The 17,246-nt window shown below is 50.3% G+C and overlaps 6 protein-coding genes and 1 pseudogene across 7 annotated transcripts; 2 read left to right on the top strand and 5 right to left on the bottom strand.

Annotated features, from left to right (window-relative positions):
• Positions 1 to 1,865: 1,865 nt before the first annotated feature.
• ASPBRDRAFT_57332 (lipase family protein) lies at positions 1,866 to 2,919 on the bottom strand (the record flags this gene model as incomplete). Its single annotated transcript, XM_067627726.1, has 4 exons — positions 1,866 to 2,171; positions 2,227 to 2,563; positions 2,616 to 2,781; positions 2,832 to 2,919. The coding sequence occupies 4 exons, from the start codon at positions 2,917 to 2,919 to the stop codon at positions 1,866 to 1,868; spliced, it is 897 nt and encodes a 298-aa protein (XP_067476956.1).
• An 881-nt stretch (positions 2,920 to 3,800) lies between these two features.
• On the top strand, positions 3,801 to 4,527 carry ASPBRDRAFT_285489 (uncharacterized protein). The gene has a single exon (XM_067622522.1). The coding sequence runs from the start codon at positions 4,052 to 4,054 to the stop codon at positions 4,427 to 4,429; it is 378 nt and encodes a 125-aa protein (XP_067476955.1). The 5' UTR covers positions 3,801 to 4,051; the 3' UTR covers positions 4,430 to 4,527.
• Positions 4,528 to 4,791: 264 nt separating this feature from the next.
• Positions 4,792 to 4,925, bottom strand: ASPBRDRAFT_t203 (annotated as a pseudogene). The gene has a single exon. The product of its transcript is annotated as a tRNA-OTHER (tRNA).
• Positions 4,926 to 5,582: 657 nt separating this feature from the next.
• ASPBRDRAFT_46060 (uncharacterized protein) lies at positions 5,583 to 6,113 on the bottom strand. The gene has a single exon (XM_067625543.1). It carries the CDS (start codon positions 5,942 to 5,944, stop codon positions 5,657 to 5,659), a length of 288 nt encoding a protein of 95 aa, XP_067476954.1. The 5' UTR covers positions 5,945 to 6,113; the 3' UTR covers positions 5,583 to 5,656.
• Positions 6,114 to 9,165: 3,052 nt separating this feature from the next.
• ASPBRDRAFT_130844 (MFS transporter) lies at positions 9,166 to 10,842 on the top strand (the record flags this gene model as incomplete). Its single annotated transcript, XM_067618266.1, has 4 exons — positions 9,166 to 9,353; positions 9,402 to 9,780; positions 9,854 to 10,504; positions 10,588 to 10,842. 4 exons carry the CDS (start codon positions 9,166 to 9,168, stop codon positions 10,840 to 10,842), a joined length of 1,473 nt encoding a protein of 490 aa, XP_067476953.1.
• Positions 10,843 to 10,939: 97 nt separating this feature from the next.
• On the bottom strand, positions 10,940 to 14,631 carry ASPBRDRAFT_46057 (putative DNA damage repair protein Mus42). The gene has a single exon (XM_067625542.1). The coding sequence runs from the start codon at positions 14,597 to 14,599 to the stop codon at positions 11,099 to 11,101; it is 3,501 nt and encodes a 1,166-aa protein (XP_067476952.1). The 5' UTR covers positions 14,600 to 14,631; the 3' UTR covers positions 10,940 to 11,098.
• Positions 14,632 to 15,327: 696 nt separating this feature from the next.
• On the bottom strand, positions 15,328 to 17,139 carry ASPBRDRAFT_32520 (beta-N-acetylhexosaminidase; the record flags this gene model as incomplete). Its single annotated transcript, XM_067623028.1, has 1 exon — positions 15,328 to 17,139. One exon carries the CDS (start codon positions 17,137 to 17,139, stop codon positions 15,328 to 15,330), a length of 1,812 nt encoding a protein of 603 aa, XP_067476951.1.
• Positions 17,140 to 17,246: the final 107 nt, after the last annotated feature.

Raw genomic sequence — 17,246 nt, 5'->3', positions numbered from 1 at the left:
AGCCATCTCATTCGAGTTACGATCCGTATTTCCCATGAGTGATATATTACGCGTTGATTTCTATTATAATGAAAAGTTAGTACTGTCAGGGGGTCCAATGATATTTCTGACAACTGGTAGGAATATGACGCGCTTTAGAATTGTCGTTATGTCATACAATGAATGGTAATACGATGATGATGTTCCTTGTAGGTTCCAAAATGGCAGAATTTCACACAGGATCGATCTATATAAAGGGTAGCAATGTTCTCTCATGATACAATGTAAACCACCACCACCGCCTCGATACCAAGTCCTAGTTCATTCACTCCTCTTATACATACAAAACAAATTCACACAATGTCATCATCCAGTGCCACAAAACTTACCATCATCAATGAATGGGCGTTTCCCTTGTACGAAGGGACCCTAGAATTGGCTCAAGGAGACAGAGTGAAGTTTGACAGTGATATCGCGCCTTTCATGAGTGGAGAGGTATCTGTGTATGCCGAAGACGGTCAGAGACTATTAGCAAGCTGCTCACACTAATATATACTAATCTTTTGAGAGTAGGTGTTACGGTCTCTGCGGGAAAAGCTAGGTGGAAAACTATGGCCTTCGAAAACCCTTGTGAAGTCTCGGTCGAATTTTGGTGCGATGGCACAGCCGAGGATGTTTTGACCCCTTCATCCACTGATCCTCGACTTAAGTTTGGTGTCGAACCATCGAAGTTCACTGAGCTGCATCCTTTAGTTGGTAAGTAAAAAATAAGCCATTTCAGCTCCGCCAGCAAATAGTATGGGAGGCTTAAGTCTTATTAGCCAGTGTGACAGTCAAGGGATCGTAAATGTGAAGATTGAAGGGTTGAGCTCTAGCAGAATTGACAGGTTGTTGACTCAGCTACTGGCTTAGGACTTTTTTTTTTATTTATTTTTTATTTATTTTTTTATTTATTTTTTATTTCTATCTTTATTTTTATTTATTTTTATTTTTTGGTTTCGGAGAGGAAAAGTGATCAACATATTCAAGCTATTTTGATAGCTCTCGACAAGCTGATTCGATACGTCGTCCATTAATACGGGAATGGAACTTTCACTAAAGACTGAAATTCCTTAAACTATATAGTAGTCTAATAATGACTTGGAGATGCTCTACATAGTTATGACTAGATCCACTTATAGGTCCAGAAAAAGGCACACGATGGACTCTGCAGTTTTGCGAGCCAATATGTGTAATCAAGTAGATCGAAATAGCCCAGTACTTTAGGGGGAAAAAAAAAAAGGAAAGAAAGAAAGACAATTAAACGAAGCTGTAGGACCCTCTACTGTTTCAAAACCAAGCTTTCTTTTGGGCCACACTAGGGAAAGTGTCATCTTCACATCCAGCGATTATACCAGCCCGTGGGAGAATCTACTAGTATAGATGTAGATAGTCCCGTGCGTGATTCGAAGGAATGATTTATTCCGTAGTTATATGAATAACGCCATTCCTTGTGGTGATTGATGTTATATAATTTCATTCCGTCGGATGCTTGTGGGATGATCTTTGAAGAGAGTTCCCGGTCAGTTAGTTCTTGAAATAATCAGTTGGGGGGGGGGGGGCAGGTCAGTCTATTTTGACTTTAAGGATGCACGATCTAGAGGTGAAGTGGAGGGACGGGTCGGGGATTTATCGGGAATATTACTGCAGTACTTGCAGTACTCTGACCTCCGTGTCTTTAGGTCAAGACACATTTAACCGTAGCGAGTCAATTACACTTGAAAAGTGAACAAGTTAGTAGGTGCTTCCAACCAGTAGTGTTATGATCTGTCCATCTTATGTACTTCCCCGTTGAGACTATATACAATTCAGTCCAAGTAACTATATAATCTCACTGCACCAATGCTCTACGAACATTCACTAATGTAAATGGTATACCACCGATGAGCAGTCGTGCTGTCTCCCGACGTCCCATCATTGCCGGCCGTGGAATCCACTCCCACAATCTCCTCCACATCCGATGTAGTCACCGTCACATCATTACCACTGGTGATCCAATACTCCGGGCTAAAGTGGTGGTAGCCCAGCAGCTCCGGAGGCAGCTTGGGCACGATGTCGTCGGTGTGCGTGACGCGGTAGTTGCTGCCCTTGTCTTGATCGGTGATGTAGTCGGCGAGAGCCAGATTGCCGATACGGGGCTGGCCGAAGTTGTACTGTATATTTGTCAGAAAATTATTCTTATAGAGAATCAGAGAGCTATGGTAGTACCAGATCAAGCGTGTATCCGGCATTCCGGAGCACTGTGGCCGCAACCGCAGCCAAGGCAGCGCCATAGCTGTGTCCCGTGAACACCAGCGTATAGTCCGGATAGCTGGAGACGGCGGCCTCCACCTTGGATGTGATGGAGTCGGCGATGACTTCCCAGGCCTCGTAGAAGCCCTTGTGCATCTCACAGCCGTCGCAGATGTCGCTCACGGAGGTGAGGCCGAAATCTAAATCGGCAATCCAGTTCTCGAGATCGGAACTACCCCGGAACGACAGCACGATGTACTCATTTGTCGAGTCAACGGCGATGAACCCAGTCGGGTCGCCGTAGTCGCTGCTGCTAGGGGACTGTAAGTGGGACGTAGACATATAGAAGATGGGGGTTGGCTTACTCGTCAAACTCATCGATGGTGGTGGCACCGGCGGCCTCAACGAGAGGACAGTTGCCGACATCGCAGGTCAGAGTCGTGCCGGTGGACTCGATGTTGGAGGAGCAGTACGCTGCTGCGCTGTATTGGGCAAAGAGATCGATCTTGTCCAATAGAGTAGACGAGATGTCTGAGCGTATTAGTGGGTGCTCCTTAGAGGGATAAGTGAGAGCAGCTTACCTCTCCGTTCCATCGGAGCAGGAGTGGGAGCAGCATGGGCCAGCACTGATAGGGCTGCGAGAGCCCCCCATTCCCTGCGAAAGAACATCTTTGGAGCCAGGCAATACAGCACAGGACACTCTTGAAGGCACGATCTGCGAGTTTCCTCAGGCTTCACCAACGGTGGCGTCGCCCTCTTTATAGATCAGATGAAGCGGGGATTTGACGGCTGTCAACGGCCCATAGCTGCCACCGAGGTGTCGGGAGAGGATTCGAAATGAATTAATCAATCACGACTCGGTGAACCGACCGGTGATAGGAGACATCACGAACAAAAGCAATTGTGACTAACGCTCCTGGCGCTGCAAAAAGCAAACACAGGATTTAGCCCCCAGGTGCTCTACAGCTCGCCAATCAGCAGGCGTGCCTGATCCAAGGCGTGCCATGGTCGTCGAAGAATTCGCTTTGGCATGTTGGCATGCAAGGGGCTACAAACCAATGGCCCTCTGGCTCTCCGTCACGCAGGAAGAGGCAACCCATTTGCAGAGTGCCGCCATGCGCTAGGCCGCGTGTGCCGGACAAAAGTGGCCGTACAATTCCACGATCCGCAGCGTTTCTAGAAGTAAACCCACCTGCGCCTGGCTGAGTTGGGCTCTGAAGAGCGGGGGGCCATTTAGTGATCCGTCTGCTTTCCGCCAATCAAACTAGAGGGTATATATTAAACTAGGCTTAACCAGAGAAGGAGGTACAAAAAGGAGGTTAAAAGCTTAGTTGCGGGTGAAGAAGTGGGCGGTGATTTCGGCTGAGTGGACTAGTGTGCCTGCAGGAGCGTCGGTAGTCAGACTGTCAGACAGATGACAAGGCTAGCCTGATGCATGATCGCACCGGTGCGTGGATCCTGCAACTGCACGTACTAGACAGCACAAGGTATCGACCGCAGACTTGCATGCTATCTAGCACCATCTGCAGCTTTATCGGCTGGTCGGATGGACGACGGTCTCCGGTCGGCTTCTTTGGCAGACAGACTGACATGTGATGAAAGCAAAGGGATGTGGTGAATGCTGCAGCGCGGTGATGATGGGGATAGAGTTCGTGTGGTGCAATCACTGACTTGGCCCCTTGCGGTCAACATTAACGCCCGGATTTACGCGCTGGACCGTCGGAATCCTGATAGTTTCTGACTTTCACCGGACCATCCGTTCATCAGGCTGTCGAGGATCCTTGACCACCGAGTCAGCCCCATGAGCCGTGATAAGCAAACGGTGGGGGCCATGATCCGAGGAGAGTCATCTACTAGAAAGGAGCACTCGAAAGTCCAGTCGAAAGGTTGGTGTTCTGGTCAGGTGGTCTGCTCATTGCAGGATTATACTTTGCGCTGGAGCCAGATTGACTCGAAGCAGGTGGTTTATGACCGAGATGGTAATAGTACTACTTATTCCGGAGTAGTAGCTGTAACGAAGGCAGGAGCAGGATTGCTTTTTGTTTCAAAATGGATGTTGATGCCTCCTGCAATTTTCCACTTGTTGGATGAGGATGCGAAGTATATATTGTGGGTCAGCAGCAATAGATCTTACACTCACATAATACTCCGTATAACTACCACTACTACTGAGTACTGACAACAATCCAGAAGGGAATGCTTTTGCATCGTATGTCTTACTATCAGGCATAAGATGTTTCACCTCCAGTCGAACTGCCAGCCTTTAAGGGGCACCAGGGGCGGTTGTGGCTGACTCGGGGATTCCCAACCCAACAATCAGGAATACAGAAGAATGGTGCAACTTCGGGTAATCGTGGGCGAAATGGCCTCAACTAACTAGTCCACCAGTGACGGCTTTGGCAAGCTATTGTACGCCACAGCACTAATATAGCAACCTAAAAGTATAATACCACGGATTAACCCCGAATATGAAGTGCCGGTGGAGAAGAAGCGGGAAGGAAGAGTGAAGAGGAAAAAGAAAAAGAAAAAAAAAAAAAGAAGCGTCCCGGGAGAGGATCGAACTCTCAACCTCACGATTAACAGTCGTACGCGCTAACCTGTAATGCTGAATTAGTAACGGAGTCATTGGGTGTTGTTTTCATAAAGGGCAAGCTTACCAATTGCGCCACCGAGACTACTCGTTGGAGAGCCGGCCAACACTATGCCTTATGTATGGCATATAGTTTCAACCTCTACAAAGCGCACTATTTGAACGGCTGAGGGTTGTTGTGTCAATACAGTCTAGTGTGTGTGTGTGTCTGTGATTCTGCACCACTACTGCGTAAGGTAATGTATTGGGAAGCCACGCTGAACCCTCCTTGCAAATGCTCTCCGGGCCGTGACTCCTACCTGCTCTTGCTCCTGTTTTGTATGCCATCAACTGCACTAGCACCAACACTCCCTGTCCAACATGGCCTTTTATACGCATTAGAGGACTGTATCAGTTGGACTTGGGATCGGATTCTGTAGAGGTTGAGGAATATAGTAAGCGTCTAGATTCCAAAACACCTATCGTGCTAATAACTCATAATGTCTCCGTACTACTATCTTCATCATTATGTATCAGCTCGTCAAGGTAGGCATAGGGAGAAGGCAGTATGAAAGCACAGAACACCACGCTTTTAGCTAGATGATCTAGCGGAGCTTGTTGAACCCAAGGAAGAATAAGATCTCAACCCCTTACGCCTCAGATCACATCACCCTATCGTCTCTCGTTACGGATGTGATTTGGAAGGATTCTACTGTAGATGAGGAAGACAACGCGATGTGATGATTGTGGAGGGATTAACAAGCCAGATAAGAAAGCATGAATCTATTCAAAACACCTGGAGAGTTGAGAGTAATCGCTTCCGACCTTTTAATCCTTTCAATTGTCTGTATCGTTTCCTGATACATCTTCGTGTCCACTGCGTTCCTCCGGTTGAAGTCTATTCTTCGGACGGCCAGACCGTTTGCCATCCTCTACATATTCCCTCCGAATGCGAAAGTCAGCCTGTGGGTTATATCCCCGCTCTTTCGCTCGCTTAACGATTCCCTGGATGGTACGCAAGGGAACATTCATCTTGGTAGAGATCTCCTGCGTAGAGACGCCATATGCCCAGAGAGTCAAGATCTGGATTCGTACTTCATAGCTCTGGTATCCGGTGGGATGCATTGTATGGAGTAAAAGAGGGTTATTGGTAGGAATCCTATGGAGACGGTCCTTTGGAAGGGATGCTGTGGTAGGGATTGTTTAGTAGACGTTCCTGATCGGAGTCCTGGGTAACCCAGGGAATAGAGTAGTAGGAATGGATGTATGAATAGCTTCATGAGATGAATGTTTCTCTTGAATGAAGCCTCGGCGGCTAAGTGACACGTCAGGTAGTGAACTACTACTCCAGAATAAGTTGATTAGTTAGTTGGTGTTGACAGCATTAGCGCCGGGCCATCCCCCAAGAAGCGACCGGGTTTAGTGCATGCTTTGAATCATGATCATCCGCAACAACGCGATCGTATGCCCATTTAAGGGTGTGACAAGCTGATAGGACAGAGTCAAGACGATGTCTATTTTACCATCAGCCATTCGGAACAACTCCGATACCCGAAATCCATATTGCTGACCGTCAAGTTGTGACACGATTCATCACATCTGGATCTGATCTATCTATTATTCACTATCAATCAGGCCGGTTGAAGCATTCATAAGCTCCTAGCACGAGACCCACCAATCATGGTCTCTGCGCCCCTGACTGCAGTGTCATTCACTAGTAATCAACTAGGGGACTATGCAAATCCCTTTCTTAAAGTCCTGACGCGTCACTTGTACCTTCCTCAACGCGTCTTAAGACCATTTTCTCTCCTTGTTACCTTGTCGCTCTCTACTCCCGTCGCGGTCATCACACACTTCTCATGACTGCCATCACATCAAAGACCAGTCAATAAAAATGGCACGCAAGAAATGGCCGGTACTTCCAAATACATCGGGACAACATGTCTTAGAGGCAGCACGCCGACTTATCGCTCACTGCCAGGCCATGGAATCCCACGCCAGGAACAGACCCCAGTCGAATCTGCAAGCATCAGCAGTGGAAGGGTTCGCCAAAGCAGCGAACACAGTGATTTCAGTCCTGCTAGATGATCATATGAACTGCGCGCAAGCATGCGACGAAGCGCTACATCTGTACCGAGATTGGGTAAAAGCTCTGAATACGGTTCAGGAAGCGAAGACGAAGACTTTGCCTGCTAGTGGTACAGCCTCAGTCGCAACCCCAGATGTTATCCCTAACCAGTCCTCACCATCATTGTCTGAATCATCGGCGACCGACACGAGCGATTCGAATTTGCCTACACAAGAGCCCATCGACGACCCCGACAATGATAAACGAGTCCGTGTTCATTGGGACCTGATCGCGCCGCCCTATCTGCATATTAATCCCTCAACCGTGACTGGTGAGGTGGAGGATGCGGTTTCGGATGCGCTGCTAAATGTGCACATCTCCCGCGTCCAAATGCTTCCATCGGGCGACGTCGACGTCTACACATCGAGCCGCAAGGGCGCGGATATCCTCGTAGCTTACAGTGACAGGTGGATACCAGACCTCAGGGAAGGCAACTGGGGTCGTGTTATCGATAGCCGTTGGTCTGTCATGGTGCACGGTGTTCCGAGGGACTGGTTTTCCGAGCGCAGCCTGACAAACGGCGATGCTGTGCAACAGATTATGCTTCACAACCCACATATGTTTACTGCCTGCATCCCCTACGTCGGGTGGGTGGAAAAAGGCGAGGCCCCGAAAACCCCAAAGTTCGAAAGCGTCTTCATTGTTAGTTTTGACCGGCCGGAAGATGCAAATGCCTTGTTAAGGGCTGGGGTCCTTTATTTGAATAACAGTACTCCAAGGAGAGTGAAAAGGTTTGCTATAGAACATCAGTTTAAGCAATGCACAAAGTGCCAGAGGTTTGGACACTCTACACGCCAGTGCACTTCTTTGTACAATCGTTGCCTATACTGTGCGTACGATCACTACGAGAAAAACTGCCCGAAACCAACAAATATTTGCTGCTTTAATTGCAAGGGTCCACATCCTGCTAACAGCAAGGGCTGCAAACGGCGAAAGGCCGCCCTGGAGAAGCTCAGACAACTACGGAAGCACAAGTCCAGACTATACCCAGAGACAAAACCAGAACCAGCCCCAGCTCCCCCAGCTGAGGGCCAGGCCGTGCCCAATCTGGCCAAACGACCACTGCCGCCTGACTCAACCGTGGCTGCCATCGCAAACAGCAACGACTGCTTAGAACGACCAGAGAAACGAAGGAGGCCCAATCACGCCAACGTTGGTGATGCTAACCTGCCTGCCACCCCCAGAAACCCACTGAGCACTTTAGATCAGCAGACGATGAATAAACCCCAAGTGTTAGACACTCCCAAATATCCTCCAGGGTCAGAATATGACTTCGAAGATGACTATCCGTCAGATCCGGAATACTCAGAAACAGAATCAGAGTTAGATCTTGATATCAGCGCTATCGGAGATCTTGCACAGCAGTCAACTGCGTCTGATTCTGAGTACACCACTGAATCTTCGTCACGTGGTTCTCCATGAGTAGGACTGGCTGTGTCATATGTATCGCTGAGACTTAACGTCGATTCCAAGGAATCATAGCAAATGACTGCTTTGTTCTCAGGGAAGAGTAAGAGTAGAGCACCGTAACCGCATGTCTTAGCAACGCGCACGAGAAATGATTTAGGAAAGCGAAGATTGATATGATAATAATACCCCAATGTTGATTTGTTTTTACGGTGGTCTTTGAATGAAGTATTATGATACCACCACATTCCAAATACTGTTACACGATCCTTACATGAATAGTATGCCTAGACAAGCGCAAGTAAGCGTGTATGAACTATAATTTGCATTACCGGGCTTCTTATGCCTGCTCGTAAGTATGACAAGTCAACTAATTGTATGCATAATAGCTGCGTTATTACCTGAGGATGAGGGACCGTTGCTCGATCAAGATGTATGGAGCTAAGAAAGTGATGCGAAAGGCCATTGATTAATGACTGATTCTGCCCTGCTAATTTTGACACACGATACCCAACCGAGAAGATACCCTACTAAGAGGTGCACCATATTTATCAAGCTGAAGAGACCCAGAAAGAAGCTTGCGTATAGCACAAAACCCGGTCCTCCGCCGTGTTCGGAGATCGGACCGTATATACGGCGGCAAGCCGAGATGCGTACCAACCGGCCCTAAGCGGAGGAAGACCGCATATACGATCCTAACAGTTGAACGGAGATAGGATACAGCTCATCTTTATCCCACTGACACATAAATAAATAATGATCTACAAACATCGTCTTTCAAATGACATCCATCGCAAGCTTACAAACAACCATGGCAACCAAAGAAACCGAACCAACCGCCAGCTCAACCTCCATCGAGGCTGGGCAGCTTGACGACAACCCAAACGATAGCAACATCATCGACTGGGATGGTCCCCAAGACCCAGAAAATCCCCACAACTGGCCCGAACACAAGCGATGGGCACATGTCATCGTGGTAGCCCTCATATCGCTAGTCATGTACGTGCAACCCCCACTAACAAGACCACATTAACCCTATTTCTCCAGGAACATGGGCCCAACCATGTGCGCCCCCGGCATCAACGAAGTTCTCCGCGACTTCAATATCCAATCATCCACCATATCCACCCTCGCAGTCACCCTCTACGTCCTCGGCTTAGCAATGGGGCCGATGTTCATGTCCTCGCTGAGCGAAGTCTATGGCCGTCTTCCGATATACCATCTCGCCAATCTCTTCTTCATAGCGTTTGTGATTGGGAACGCTTTAAGCCAAAATATAGCTACCTTTATGGTCTGTCGATTTATCTCAGGGTGCGCGGGAGGAACTCCCATGGCCTTAGGGGGAGGGACCATTGCCGATGTAACCACTATCCAGCAACGCGCTCTCGCTATGTCGTTGTACAGTTTAGGGCCTATGGCTGGACCGGTATGTATTACCCTTCTGTTTCACACTAAATGCATCACTGACCTGCAATACACATGAACTAACCTTGATACAGGTCCTCGGCCCCTTGATCGGCGGCTTCGTCGCATCCAACCTACACTGGCGCTGGACATTCTACCTCCTGGCCATTTTCAGCGGCACAACCAGCCTTGCATCCCTCCTAATAATGCACGAAACCCACCCCAAGATCCTCCTCGAACGAAAAGCATCCCGTCTGCTTAAGCAAACAGGGAACCTCAACCCCAATCTACCCTCAAAGCCAGTACTATCCCACCAACTCTTCCAAGCCCTAACCCGCCCCACCCACCTCCTCCTGCACTCCCCCATCCTCCTCATCATCTCCATCTATATGGCCCTCATCTTCGGCACAATGTACCTCCTCTTCACGACCTTCACGGATGTCTTCGAAACACAATACGGTTTCACCACCGCCACATCAGGACTAGTGTACCTCGGACTCGGCGTATCGCTAGTAACCTGCATGTTTATCGCGAAGCCGTTGGGGGAGCGCTTAACAGCACATCATTCCAGATCAAAAGAAGACAGGATTCATAGAGCAGAATACCGCCTCCTCCCAATGATATACTTCGCCCCGTGCGTGGCCATCGGGTTATTCATCTACGGTTGGACGGTGTACTATAAAGTACATTGGATTGTGCCGATTATCGGGACGAGTGTTATTGGTATTGGGTCGTTTTTTGTTATGGTATATCCTCTTCCTCCTTTCTTCCTTACTTCTTTGATCTGTCTAGATTATTGATTACTGATTATTGACATTGATTTCTGTAGATGCCCGCACAACTATACCTCATCGATCTATTCGGGTCAAGTGCGTCAGCCTCGGCCTTGGCTGCTAATAATGTGTTGCGGTTCATTTGCAGTACGTTTTTGCCGTTGGCGGGGCCGGCGATGTATACGAGTTTGGGGTATGGGTGGGGGAATACTCTGTTGGGGTTTTTGGCACTGGGGTTTTTGCCCGCGCCGGTGGTGTTTTATAGATATGGGGGGTGGTTGCATGCAAGGATGGGGGGTGGACTAGTTTGAGTTGATGTGTGTGACGAGACTGAGATGAGAGGGTTCATGGGTTTTGTTGGTAGTTTGTATTGGGTTGTAGATTTACAAGGTAGAATCTTGAATATAAGTGGCATCCTAATTAATATGACACTAGACTGGATTTTGTCAGATATTTTGATTATCCAATGTGCTTATCAGATCCTGCTGTGCACTATCCATCTCGAACCCTTATACCAGCACACCATTCATGAGGATGCAATCATTGTACTCGGAAGCACTGCAATATTTACACTTCGACAGGAGGTATCCCTCGCTCCGCACACCCCTCGTCAACACTCGTCCGCAGACTCTTCATCGCAGCCTCCCATGTCACCGCGGTCTGTGAACTGCTACCCGTCCGGCCACTCGGGTCTGGCGTCTTGAATGCATCCGACGCATTCGCATTCTGCTCGTCGTCGATCAGCCACGCAAGCCATGAAAGAACAGACGTCGCCTTATCCAGATCCTTCTCATCCACGATCACCCGCTTCAAATACCGGCCCAGTGAGTGAACATCTTCTTCAAAGGGCCCCTCGCTGAACGCCTCATGCCAGGAGCTCATCGCATCCCGCAGGTCAGATATGCTGGTGAGCCTTTGAGAGGTAAAGGTCGGTCTCTCTGGCAGTGGCGGCAGGACGAGTCGTTTTTCCGGCGCTGCAGGCGGGTCTGTAGTCGGGACTGCAGTTGGGTCTGTTAATGGTGAAGCGGGCCGCACCGAGGCAGGGTTGACGGCTGGTCGCTGTAGCATCTTCGCGCGTTGTTGTTCTTGCAGCACCTCGCGGCGTATGTCCTCCGGGAGCGCGGCGAGAAAGTCCGCCGAGACATCCGTTTGCTCGGCTGCAGGTGACTGACGTTCAACAGTTGCTGAGGATGAAGCTGTGGCTCTAGGAAAGACGAACCGAGCCTGTGTGAGGGCCGGATTGCCTACTGACTTGGTGCTGGGTCGCCCTCGTCGCTTCTTCGGGGGACTGGTGGGCTTCCGCATCATAAGACCGCCGGCGGAGGAGGGTCGGGACGGTGGCAAGGGAGCAGCTGGCGACGGTGATGGTTGCGGACCGGGACTCATGGATGGCCGGCTATAGTAGCCTAAAATCTCCGCGCGCACATCCTCTGGCAAGGCGGCCAGTGTCTCCGGGTCGAGCTCCGACTGGGGTGGAAGTTCTGCAGGCGCGGCCCGGGGACGACCTGTAGGGCACGGGGACTCGGAGCGTGACTCCTCTCGAGGTCTGGCCTGGGCAATAAGCCGAGACCGGATATCGTTCGGAAGCTCAGCTACGACTTTCGGATCGGTCTGTGACGGCAAGATGAATTGAGTTCCTGAAACATTGAGCGGCCGGCCACTCTCACTGAATGAAGGAACGGGCTTCACTGATTCAGTCTCCCCTTTCTGGGGACTGTCTAGGATATCGGGATCGTGACGTTCAATGCTTTTGCGGACCGGAGATGCTTTGACCGGAGATGCTTTAAAATTGAGCTGTCGTTGGCCCGTTTTCGAGGGAGAGCCCGCCTGGAGATGCTGGAGTTTGGTCATCTGAACGCCCAGCCCTCGCAAATCTCCCGGTGATATACTCAGGCTTCGTAGCATGGCAACTGCCTCTTTCCCCAGAATATCGGCTGCATCTGTGGCCACGCCGAGGACGACACTCTTGTTGAAAACATCACACTTGCCATGACCCAGATGTTTCACTGGCTCCAACGGCGCGTCAAGTGCTCTCCGCATGACCTTGAGAGTCAATTGTTGGCCTTTAACGAGGTTCTCGACTAATCTGCGATGCAGTTCCTGACACAAGGACCGCACAAAGTCCTCAGCCTGGGTCTGGTTCACGAAACGAATACCCCAGTTGACTTCGGCTGATACCGACTTTCTGAGAACTTCATTGCCGACTTCGGTCCGATCGATTCCCCGGGCGTATTCCCAGATCTTGACTCCAGTCTTAGGCCCGAGGCTGGTAGTGAGTCTTTCGCGGGTTATTTCTCGAACATCCTTGACAAACTTGACCCCCAATTCCTCCAGTTTTGTGCCCAGGCTGTAGCCGACCCCGGGAAGATCCTGGACCGTTAAGTCTCCAATGAAGTCAAGTACCGCGTCGGGTTTCAGCTGAAATTGACCTGCCGGCTTTGCTTTCCGTAGGGCGACCTTGGCTAAAAGAATATTACCTCCAATGCCCACAGAAACAGCGCATCCTGTCTCTTTCTTTACAGTGGCCCGTAAGTCGTCTGCAATTTCATCCGCCCTGGCCTGTTCCCTATAGAGTGACCCCTCCGAGATGCCCCTCCCATCCGAGCCTCCCGCTTCCAGACATTGGGTAGTGATATCCACTAGGGCCTCGTCAATGCTGACGCTCTGAACGATCCCATCCACGGAAAGAATGGCGCTGTAGAACTTCCGGCTGGCCTCTTCGTAGGCCGGAAAATCATAGGGCACCACCTTCAACTCTGGACAAGTCTGCAGCGCCCCCTTCATCCACATGCCGTTCTTAATCCCATGTGCTCGGGCCTCATAGTTGCAACTCGCGATCTCCGAACCCGAGCCAGTGCCGTGCGCCACCGCGACCGGCTTCCCCTGCAGCTCTGGGCGCTTCAAGGTTGACACGGCGGCAAAGAAGCAATCGAAATCTACATGCATGATGTACCTCCGGGCCCCGGGGGCTGGCTTCTTGCGTTTTAGTTGTGACTGAAGCTTTTCCTTAGCTGCAGACTGCAACTGGGCTTTGAGATCTGCCTTCCATGTTGACAGGTGATGTAACCGCGATTCACTGTAAAATTGTTGGATAAATTGAGGATTTGCAACACTAGAATTCCTCATATGTGGATCGGACAGTAGCTGCGCGTTGTACTCCTCCGAAGTCATTTCTGGCTTCGCTGGGATGGACTCCCGCAATAATGGGAGTGCCGCTGAAGGCACCTCGGGTTGGTCATCTTGATTGTGTAACTCAGTATCAGTATCTTCATGCTCCAGTGGTGACTGTCTATCCGGTGTTTCCGCTCGAACTTCTTCCCGCGGAGACGACATCTTAGGAGTCTTGCTTATCTCATCCAGAGAGGCAAAACTTGGAAACTGGCTATAGTCCGACTGAGACCCGTCACCGGGCCCTGGATCCTCTTTGTTAGGCATCTCCGAGGGTGGAGGCGGTGATCGTTGTTCGTCTATCTTCCCAACAGATGATGACGCCTCTTGCAGTTGGGTCGTATACCAGCTGGTATCAGTTTGCTCGCGATAGCCAGCTCGCGGACTGTTCATCTGACTGACCATACGGCCATCATCGAACCTGAGTACCTTCTGGGACTGACCCTCGTCAACGACGCGAAACGAGTCCCACGGCAGCATGCGACCGGCCTTGACGCTCTCGACAACCCATGCCGGCTTGACGATCCGATAGCGACGAAACTCTTCGCGCTTCTTGGGGGTCAAGGCACTGGCAATGATGTGAGTCGCATCTGTTTTGCCATTCAGGTACTGAAGAAATCCCCCGCCGTGGCTCACGATGAGGCGATGCAGGTCCTGCAGTGAGGGTTGGGTGTAGCCATTGACGTGCGCCACCACACCGCGAAAGATGGGCGGGCAGTCCGCCGCAGTAGAGCGGATCTCGGCATCGCGATTCTGTAGCTTGATCTTCTTCCGGCGCATGTAATCGCTGAACCCCCCAAAGGCAGATGCCTCGTATTCCTCACCGGCTTCATTGTCGAAGTTGTGATTCTGGATGCGCTTGCGCACCGCGCTGGAGTTCTCGTGCAGGCGCGAGCCCATGCTGGGCGCTATGGCGGACAAGTCCAGCAGGCTGTGGGGGCGTTCAGATAAGACAGTCTTCATGGCGGTTGCTTCTTTTGTAGGCGGTGAGTGAGGGAGACGTGACGGAACGCCACACGTGAGCACGTGATGTGTTTGCTCGGTTTGCAGACTAGACCATCCATATAAGGATTGGAGGATGTCTGGTAGTCTAATTGAATGACAGAGACGGTGATGACAGTCCCCTTATTGCTCAATTTGCTGGTCTAAGTTATTTTCTAGGTAAATGTCCGCTATGCTTCGAGGAACTTCCCCAACGACATTTGGCCCAGCGTGCTTGTGGCTTTTAGTTCTTGAAGCGGCAATTTCATTTGGATGCTAGGTAGGAAGGACTATCGTTGCTTGGTATGTGAATATCCCATGGCTCATAGGTCCAGTCCATTCCGGTCAATCAGGCTACCTCGGGGCTGTTCCCACGTTGTCTCATGAAAGTGAGTCTGCTCCCGCTACTAGAAACTATTAGGCTCACAGAATTTCTCATCCCTGGTGTAGCCAATGAAGGTCCAAGCTATAGATCTCACAGTTGGTTCGATTATCGGACCCTGAGACTAATATTAAGAAAATATCGCTTACATTTTACCGGGATTTTGAATGTGGGGACGAAAGCCAGTTTCAATACTAGATTCATGCGTGGTTCAGATCATGTACACATAGATCCCATATGTCGTCATCCAAGTGCTCCATCGCAACTACTGAATAGCACTCTGGTTGCGGTACAAGTCGCAGGCATGCGGATGCTGCAGACAGTACTTCGGAACCAGTGCCTTCGCCTGCACTCCATTGGCCACCAAGTATTCGCGAAAGTTCAAGATACGCTGCGTCATCAGAGTCGTGCGTTTCTGTCCATTTTCGCGATTCCCCGACCACACCAGCTCCGCCAGCGCCGCTGCACGTGGCCAAAAATGACTAGAGACAGTCACGTCATCTACCTGCTCGGTCCAGAGTGGTGCCTCTGCGCCTACAATGTGTTGGGCCTGGGCGTCAGTCAAATTCTGCGTGAAGTCATAATCATAGATGCGCTGCCAGGTTTTGTAAGGCGCACACCACGAGCCTCCGTTTCCACCATAATTGAAGTTTGGCGTGCCAGTATCAGAATCAGGATTGCTCATCACATCGTACCGTGGATCGTTGGTCACGAAGCCACCCAAACCGCAATCCAGATACATGAAGTCCGAAGACGATACAATCACGTCGTATCCCTTGGCGGTCAATTGATTGATATAATCCAGGCCATTGTTCCAGGTTTGCATGACGATATCCGTGGGTACGTCATGGGCATGCTCGGTAGATAGCACGATGTCTTCCCACATGACCAGCTGTCGGGTGGGCTTGTTCTGGAAGATGGGTAAAGCATGATCTACCCAGTACTGCGCCAAATCATTGTACGTACGCGATGAGTCCTCGGCAAACCACTGGCTGACGTAGCTGCTGAAATTGAAGCAATTCGGTTGAATTTCATCCGCGCCTACATGGAACCAGTTATCGGGGAAGATATCGGATAACTCGTTGTAAACCTTTTGGACGACGTCGTACGTGCCATTGTATATAATGTCCATCTGGCCGGGTGGAGGCTCTACCGCGGTATGTAATGCCCAGTCATCATTAGACCACCAGGAATCCACGCAAGTTACCATCTGGGGATCAACCTGTTTCCAGCCAGCTGCGGAATGGCTAGGCATGTCAATTTCAGGAATCACACGCACGCCGCGGGCTCGCGCATAGGCAACAATATTGCGCATATCCGCGTGTGAGTACACCTCGCGCGAGGAATAGGCATCATGGATCATCTCTGGATATGCACTGATTTCTATAGGCCATGATTGCGTGTCTTCCATGTGCCAATGTAGAACATTCAGCTTGGAAAGGGACATGCCATCGATCTGTTCATAGATTTTGCCAACTGAGATGAAGTTTCGGCCAGTATCAAGCATAATACCCCGGTAGGGATAGAGTGGTGCATCCTGGATCGTGACCGATTGTTCAATCATCAAGCCATCCTTTCCGGCGATGACCAGTTGTTGGAGAGTGGTAAAGGCATGAAGAGCCCCCCAGACAGTAGAAGCCTCGATAATCACTGAGGTAGCACTCTCTGTAATTTCTAGGGTGTAGGACTCATCCACTCCATGCTGCAGATCGGCGTCGATATCGGTGACATTCACATCAACAAATTGCAGTGCTGGCAGTGATGATACTACTTGCGAGGACCGTTTAGTGACCCCGACCCCAGCCGTCGCGGTGGGAAAGGGTTCGTAGGAGGGCATAGGACCTTCAGTTGCTGCAGGCACCCACTGCAGGGAGATGATGGAGTCCCAAGCACGATTCCATCCGTTGGCTAGAATGAAGTCGGGTGTATCTTGAGAGGTGCGGAGGTTGACAAAGCTGGCCAGCTGTTTTGGCCCCGACGATGCCCAAGTGATGTTGCGTGGAGCAGGTAAAGGGTTGACTTTGACGGCGGCGGCGCCAGCCACGAGCAGCGCCGGCCAGAGTCGACCAAGAAGCATGGCAGATGTGGAATCAGGATAAACACTTAGAGTGACCGATGAAGTGTGGGGAGAAGCATGGAGGGGAGACTGAGCTTAAGAAGCAAATAGGAGAAGGATCAGCAGTG

The sequence above is a fragment of the Aspergillus brasiliensis genome (assembly GCF_001889945.1).
Source record: "Aspergillus brasiliensis CBS 101740 unplaced genomic scaffold ASPBRscaffold_10, whole genome shotgun sequence".
Taxonomy (NCBI): Eukaryota; Fungi; Ascomycota; class Eurotiomycetes; order Eurotiales; family Aspergillaceae; genus Aspergillus; species Aspergillus brasiliensis.
This window is presented reverse-complemented; position numbering and strand designations above follow the sequence as displayed.